Source organism: Glossina fuscipes, unplaced genomic scaffold (assembly GCF_014805625.2).
Source record: "Glossina fuscipes isolate IAEA_lab_2018 unplaced genomic scaffold, Yale_Gfus_2 0, whole genome shotgun sequence".
Lineage (NCBI taxonomy): Eukaryota > Metazoa > Arthropoda > Insecta > Diptera > Glossinidae > Glossina > Glossina fuscipes.
The window spans coordinates 32,122,343-32,130,067 of record NW_023998414.1 but is presented as its reverse complement, the minus strand read 5'-3'; the positions used below and the strand labels follow the sequence as shown (position 1 = coordinate 32,130,067).

General features: G+C 32.5%; 2 protein-coding genes across 2 annotated transcripts; one reads left to right on the top strand and one right to left on the bottom strand.

The window, feature by feature from the left end:
* Positions 1-1,670: 1,670 nt before the first annotated feature.
* LOC119642700 (farnesol dehydrogenase) lies at positions 1,671-3,339 on the top strand. The gene is made up of 3 exons (XM_038041941.1): positions 1,671-2,254; positions 2,335-2,475; positions 3,232-3,339. Exons 1-3 carry the CDS (start codon positions 1,676-1,678, stop codon positions 3,271-3,273), a joined length of 762 nt encoding a protein of 253 aa, XP_037897869.1. The 5' UTR covers positions 1,671-1,675; the 3' UTR covers positions 3,274-3,339.
* Positions 3,340-3,343: 4 nt separating this feature from the next.
* LOC119642692 (activating signal cointegrator 1 complex subunit 2) lies at positions 3,344-6,388 on the bottom strand. Its single transcript, XM_038041929.1, has 6 exons — positions 6,280-6,388; positions 6,122-6,199; positions 5,765-5,922; positions 4,811-5,569; positions 4,575-4,715; positions 3,344-4,514 (listed from the first exon to the last, which is right to left on the bottom strand). The coding sequence occupies exons 1-6, from the start codon at positions 6,289-6,291 to the stop codon at positions 3,449-3,451; spliced, it is 2,214 nt and encodes a 737-aa protein (XP_037897857.1). The 5' UTR covers positions 6,292-6,388; the 3' UTR covers positions 3,344-3,448.
* Positions 6,389-7,725: the final 1,337 nt, after the last annotated feature.

Below are 7,725 nucleotides of genomic sequence, written 5' to 3'. Positions count from 1 at the left end.
TTGTTTTTTTTTTTTTTTTTTTTTTTTTTTTTTTTTTTTTTTGAAAATTATTACACAAATGCGAAATTTAATAAGAAATTGCAATCGTGTTTTTATTTACATAGAAAATTGATTTTGTTTTAAATTTCAATAACAAATGGCTGCAACGACGACGATGATGATAATGATGAGGATTGTGATGATGATCGTTTCCTATGATGTTCATTGGTGAATATCCGTTTTATATTTGGTTGCATATGTGTGTGCAGAAAGCATGCGAACTTCCAGCAACGAACAAAAATGAATGACGATAACTTTCTACTTCAGTGATGATGGCGCAGCTGAACAAAATATTTTTGTTTTCAGTTTGTCTTCTTGTTTCTTTTTTTTTGTTTTTTTTTTCTTTCTTTCTTTTCTTTCTTTTCTATTACAATTGTGGAACAAGACACGCTTGCGCACATATTTAAACATTTACACATATGTACATATATAATTGCATAGTTTTACATCAGCAGCGAACATCGAGTGTACAGAGTTATATGTAAACATACATACATACAAGATGCAGTAAGTAGCAACGTTTGCAATATTTACGTCCGCGTCAAATGACGATTGGACCGAAATGCTTTGTTTGTGGCTTTTGCGCTTGTGTTAAGAAATGTTGACTTTTTTTTTTTTTTTTTTTTTTTTTTCTTAATATGTTACGGTTTATGCCGTTGACACTGTAACAATTAAACACGACCGAAATAAAAGAAAAAAAAAAAAAATGCGCAAAAGTTTTACATTTCACTTTTTTTAATGGCTATTGTAGCGGAATAATCATTTCTAAGCGTCTCGTCAACATTTTAAGTTGAACTTTTCGAAAGGAGGTGAATGAGTGGTTTTACCATTTTTAGTAATTATTCATATATATATATATACATAAATATAAATGTACACATAAACACGCAAACACAAACACACACACACACACACACACATACACACATACAAACACACGCTTAAATATTTAAAAACACGTACATGAACTTTTCTTTAAAAACGTTATCTTAAAACATTCTTTTCACAGCTTAACGTCCATTTCTTAGCCAAGATCACAACGAACTGTTGATTAGCGTTATATGTTCATATATAAAAAGCAAATATACATTAACTTCAGTTTAGATGGTCTGCTCTCTAAACAGGTCTTTCACTTACTTATTCGACTTACTTCTCTCGTATCTCGATCGCTCTTTTAAAATTATGTTAAATTAAAGAAATGAAAGAAAACCGTTAAAGAAAAATTAAATTTAATTTTATTATTATTTGTTTTCACTTACAGAGAAACCAAATAAATTTCATATCTATGTATATGTAAAGCTTGGGCCTTCATAAATATTGAAATAAATTACAAAATGAATATATATATATATATATATATATATCACATTCTATAAGGATATGAAATTAAAAATAATAATAATAATAATAATAATAATAATAATAAAGATAATAATAATGATATGTTGATAAAAGGAAAACAAGAAGAAAATAATTTATTTGCTAAGACCAACCCTCGTATTACCTGTATTTGAAACCACCACTATATATATCCATCTATACGCACTTCTATGGTTTTCCATTGACACATACATGCATATATATATATATTCGCACTTAAATGCTTTGAAAATATAAAAATTGTAATTTATTTATTATGGATTATTTGCGTGAAAAGGTTGTTGTGATTAGCGGTGCCAGCGCAGGAATAGGAGCCGCTTGTGTTAAAACCTTATTAACAGCTGGTATGATAGTTGTTGGTTTGGCTCGTAGGCATGAGTACATATTAAATATGAAAAAAGATTTATCGCCCGAATTAAGCAAACATCTTTTTGCTATACGCTGTGACGTTACGCAAGAACGACAAGTATCGAAGGCCTTCGATTGGACCAATGACAAATTGGGCGGATGTGATATACTTATAAATAATGCGGGTATAATCGCGAGTGCTCAACTTTCCGAAAAGAATAACACTCAACAAATCCGTGATACGATTGAAACTAATATTATGGGAGCAGTTTTTTGCATTCGCGAAGCCTTTCATTCTATGCGTATGCTTAAAAATGGTAACGGTCATATTGTTATTGTGAATAGCGTTGCAGGACACCAAGTGCCCAATTTAGGACCCGATTTGCCATCGCTTAACATATATCCAGCAACGAAATTTGCTTTGAAGGCAATGAATGAAATCTATCGTCAAGAATTTCAGCGAAATAAAACTCAAGTTCGTGTAACGGTCAGTATTATCAAAGTATTATTTTCTACATAGATAAAACATAGATAAATAAAATGATGCTTTCTCTCTTAAATGGATAGACTGTCAGTCCCGGAGTAGTCGATACCGATATACTGCCAATAGATATTCAAAATATTGTAAAACCCGTAATGCCAATGCTGCAAGCGGCAGACGTTGCCGACGCTATTTTATGGGCGTTAAGTAGACCAGCAAACGTACAGGTAATATTGTCTCTTATAAAACAAAACCAAAATCTCTATATCTAATTGTACCCATTACCGAAGGATTTTAGTGCAATAAAATAAAATATCATTTCTAAAGGTCGCCAAAATCTAAAAAACTATATACGCACATATGCACTAAGTTGAGGGAAATCTTCGCGTTATTTAGCTGAATAGATGGTGTCAGACTCATGTGACTTTTAAATAATTTACGAAAAAATATTATTTCAAAATAATTCGTCTTTCAAAATTTTGGCAAAATTTTGAAAAGAATTTGATTCATTGATCATCGCTGCATCGCTGTGATCAATCTTGATCGAACGATTGTTTACGCTCTTCACCATCTATAGCTAATGTGTTTAAAGCGGATAATTGATGTAAAGTGTCTAGAAGCTTCCTTAATGCATTTTCTCAGGTAAAATCCTAAAAAGTTCGACAATTTAATTTAAAACGTATTAAAAATGTTTTTGGGCTTTCATAAAGAAACGCCACAAACTTTTTCCCTGCTCTATTATTCTGACGAGTATTTATTCGAATGATTTCGAAAAGGGAAGGGAATCCAAGCTTCAAAAGGCAGATATGCAAAATAGCCTCCGGTAATATAATTTCGTTAATAGCCAATTGCCTATAGCTGATGTTTTCCTAAAAGTCGATAAAATCGTATATTAGGTCTTTGAAAATATTTTAAGCATTTTTACGTGAATGTCGTCGGTACTGGGTACCTAAGGAGCACTTATTTCTTTTTATTTCAAACAGGTTCATAATATCATCATTAAACCCATGGGGGAAAAATTCTAAAGAGAGGAAAGGAACAAAAACAAAAATTAACAAAATACAATAAATATAGTTTACATTGATATATATTTTGTTTATTTATTGTTACAGTATAAAGCGATCTCATAATCTTTGTTTGGCCTGTTATTACATACAAACTTAATTGTTTTATGTGTAGTTGTTAATAGCCCGAATAAATTTAAGAGATCATGCCTTTATTACGTTTAAACGCTGCTCCGGCTTTTCGATTATGATTAGCTCTTGTAGATTTTTGACTTTCTTTCTTTTGACGATTACGTAAAACTTCCTTGTCTTGTCCTTGACCTTTCGTGCCACCGACTACATCTCTATGATTCTGCATCTTTCGACTACCGCTTTTCTGAGACGATTTCATCCTGCAAGACATTTCATAGCGGGCCCTTACCTCTTCTGGATTTTCACAGAAATGCGCTAATTTTTCTCTTCCATCATTTTCGCCTGTTTCTATACGCTTCTCCTTAACCATTTCGTCGCAATCTTCACTATCACTCTCGTCTTCGGATTCGTCTGCAACGTCGGCTAAAACCTGTTTAAATTGCTTTGATTTGACGACGCGAGATTCACTTTCTAAAACAACTTCATAACTGTCATCATACTCGTCTTCGTATTCCTGCTCTTCAGTCGAGTCGCCTTCCGCGATTAAAGAATACTCACGGTAACGATCTCTTAACATGGCTATATCACTTTTGTCGTCCAGTAATTGAGCGACATTTTTCGGAGCGTTTGGAAATCCTTTACCTTTTTTAACAACACATTTTGGATCATCTTGAGTCAATATGTCGTATTTATCACCGTCGAATACATTATAATGCTTGACACCTATTTCTTGGGTAAGCTTATCTTGCAGATCAGGTGGTATATATACCTCTGAACGATTTAAGTCAAATAGATCAGGAGGTAAATTTTCTTCTAAAAGCGCAGCAATAGCTTCTTCGCCATTATCGTAACGGGTAAGAAGACGTCGTATAAAACCCGTGCCCAAATCAGGGAAGCAATCCAAAACCATAGCGACCTCGGACTCTATATCTCGTTGCTGAACAGGGTTGCTAACGGTAGGTACATTCGTTTTACCATTCAAGTAAATTTCTGCGCTTTTATTTTCAACATTCAACACATGTCCATTATCCTTTGATTGTTCTACGTTCGTTCGTTGATTAGATTTGAATGCCTCCACATTTCTTTCTCTTTGATATCCCTCAATTAAAAACGTTATCTTAAAACTGTCCCTGTAGAAAAAAATGATTTAAATCGTGAAAAGTTAAATATTTTAGATCTGGTACTCATACAGTTCATTACAAGCTTGCTTAAGAATCTCTACATCTAATGCAATCGGATAGAGTCTTTCGTAATCTACCACAAAAGCCTGCTCAGATAAACATTCAGTCAGTATTGCGATGAAATCTTCGCACGGCGCCAAACTGGATGCCCTACAAAAAAAAAAAAAAAAAAGAAATAAAAAATAAAAAAATAAAAAAACTTATGTCAAATAAATTGCAAATTGATTATCAGTTTCCGTACTTACGGATCTGTTAACACTGCTTCTACATGAAAGGAAATAATACTTCGGAATGCCCGTAAAAATTGTATGCGAGATTGGTTCAGCCAGGCCAAGCTTAAAGCGCTGGAATTTATGTTGTAAATGTTTTTATATAACTGCGGTAAAGTTGTATCGTAAAAACGTGCAATGTGCTGAGCGAAACCTTCTTCTCCATAAAGAGAACGCATTTCTGGGCATACTTCCAGTAAAACACTTATTGTGAAGGAGCAGTTCAAAGTATATAAAGTAACATCGTCAAAAGGTGTATCGGACATTTTATCTAATAAACCACCGCCCGCTCCTTCGAAACCCTCATTGTCAGTCTGCATTTGTATTGACCGAAATGCCGTTTCTAAAAACTTTAATGCAGTAATTAAATCTTGCTTATACTTTGGCTCTATTTTTAAAAGGCTTTCGAAAATTTTACGTAACAGCGTGACATTTTCTGATGCGGCATTCCCTACAGCAATTAATAAATCAAGTAACATCGGCACTGATATCAAATAGTTTTGATATACCAACTCGCGAAGATGATCTTTTTCAATCCAACACTCCGAAGATTCTTTGGACGTTAAAATGCGGAATATTATACGAACGACTAAATTCAGGATGTCTTCATGCAGTCGTTTAATGTTATCCGGAATACTCACTCCTAAAATATTTACATAAAAGGGGATACAGTTCTGCAAAAATGACACTACTGAAGCCAGAGCTGATTTTTGATGAACCATATATGACCAAAATCTAAAATTAAAAGAAAAATTAACATTACATTCAAAAAAGAAAATAATGATGCATTCTTCTTAAGAAGCAAGCTTAGCCTTGAAGTACAAAGAGATGAAATAAAAGGAAAAAATTAAATACTAGCCAGTGTCAGACATAAATATATATATATATAACAAATTTGCAATAATTCATAGTTTTCTATAATTTACTTACTCATGGTGTGCATGGCGCAAAAGAAATTCCATATCATCTTTGAAACTTTCGGCTTCGTATTGCCACTCTTCCAAGGCTGCGCCACGTTTAATTTGACCTCCAGAATCAATAAGGCCAGTAAAATGTGCAAACACTGAACGGGGTGCCCAAAATTTATCCTATTTGTAAAAAGTTTATTTAAATTTTTCAAAGAGTGCATGTTTATATAATCAAAAAAAAAAAAATTGGTGAGGAATGATAAAGTGCACGCAAGCTTATCAAAAATCTTAGTAGAATAGCAGTCCGGGTGGACTGAACATCGCTGGCTAAAATGTCTGCACTTCTTTAGACCGGATATACGAATTTTATAGCACATACCAAAGCGGGAACGCTGCGTTTGAATCCATCTCCGGCGACAGCAAAGCTCAGATACTTTAGCGATTTGTGATTTGGATTCTAGAAAATTTGTTTCAATTTGTTAATAAATAAAATATTCTAAAATAGATGCATGTATAAAATGCGAGCATTTTTCTTACCTTTACTGGCATTATTTGAAGCAAATTCAAATATTGTTATTCAAATATAACAAAAAGTTAAAATTTTAAGATATTTTTTTTTTTTTTTTTGGTATGTTGAACAGAGATGTGAATTTTAAGATACTACTCAACTTCGGTGACGAACACACAAGGAACAAATAAATCAAATGTCAATTTATTTAACAGCTGTTTACTTATTTATTTATTTATTTATTCTTCTTCTTTTAAAATTCAGCCAATCATCGACAGATGATTCACTGTAGCTCAGTAGAAAACGTTTAATGGAATGTAAACAAATAATTCAACCAATGACGGTCGCCTCCATGGAATGTAAACAAAAATTCCAACCTCTATCGAATTTAAAAAAAAAAAAAAAAAAAAACTAAAATTAATATTCTACAAATTTAATGCAATAAGCGCAGATATATATAAAATTTTATGAAGATTTAAATAAACAAAAATCTAATAAAGTAGTAACCGCAGCTATGATGGAAGACTTAAAACGTCTCAAATTGATATGAACCACAGCAGTAGTAAGTGAAAAAAAAAAAGATTATGTAGTTAATTTTCCAAATGTTACGCCCAGGACAAGGCGTCATATGTGTAGATAAGCAATGAATTGATTATCGTTTTAAGACTTCTTCTTTGTCCAAAAATTTGTCTTGATCCGTTAAGAATTTATTCACTACTACTTTTGCTACTTTTTGTTGTCAAATTACCAATTTAGCGACGACTTTGCAATTAGCAGAGGCTATGCAAATAGCAGAGAATTTAACGTTGGCTCTGCAATTAGCAGAGATTTTAGCTACTACTTTGCCATGCAAGTAGCTAAGCAGTTTAATTTGATAATAAAAATTATGGCGGTCTACTTTTAGGCTAACTTAACAGAAAACAAAGGTCCAACTCTGTTAAAATGCAAAGCCGTCGGCAAAAGGAAAAAGAATCGCAAACAATCAGGAAACCATTAAAAAGAATTATTATTATATTCTGCATGCAAAAAAAGTAAAAACATATTTCTTACTATTGACTTTTATAAAATCTTTTTATATACGCATTTTACGCAAGTATTAGTTAGTTAGTTATTAAGCGTATATTAATTTATATAAAAATTAACCGAAAAGACCAAGCTAATTTTCTGATCCTAATCCCCGTTCAATAAAGTTTTTAAGAGGAGTTTGGAAAACAAGAACACATACCGGTATTTCAAGAAATCAGCAAACGTTAAATGTCACAGATTATAATGTATGCTAGGACCCCATTAAACAATTCATCAAAATCACATGTGGAATAGAAAAACTAATTCAAAAACAATTAGTGGTTGCGTTATATTATTTGTGGACTAAGGTAGAAGATGGTATCATCAGGGTCGCCGTAGACCAAAAGCGCATGACATATTACTCATAAAGAACAACACACCCATCGTATAAGTTTTCACTTTTACTTTGA

Coding starts and splice junctions, on each gene's coding strand:
- LOC119642692 (XM_038041929.1), bottom strand. Junction 5,923..6,121: donor AACGCAGCGTTCCCGCTTTG/GTATGTGCTATA, acceptor TTTTACAAATAG/GATAAATTTTGGGCACCCCG. Junction 4,716..4,810: donor GAAGCAGTGTTAACAGATCC/GTAAGTACGGAA, acceptor TTTTTTTTGTAG/GGCATCCAGTTTGGCGCCGT.
- LOC119642700 (XM_038041941.1), top strand. CDS start 1,676: ATGGATTATTTGCGTGAAAAGGTTGTTGTGATTAGCGGTGCCAGCGCA. Junction 2,255..2,334: donor AAACTCAAGTTCGTGTAACG/GTCAGTATTATC, acceptor TTAAATGGATAG/ACTGTCAGTCCCGGAGTAGT. Junction 2,476..3,231: donor GTAGACCAGCAAACGTACAG/GTAATATTGTCT, acceptor TATTTCAAACAG/GTTCATAATATCATCATTAA.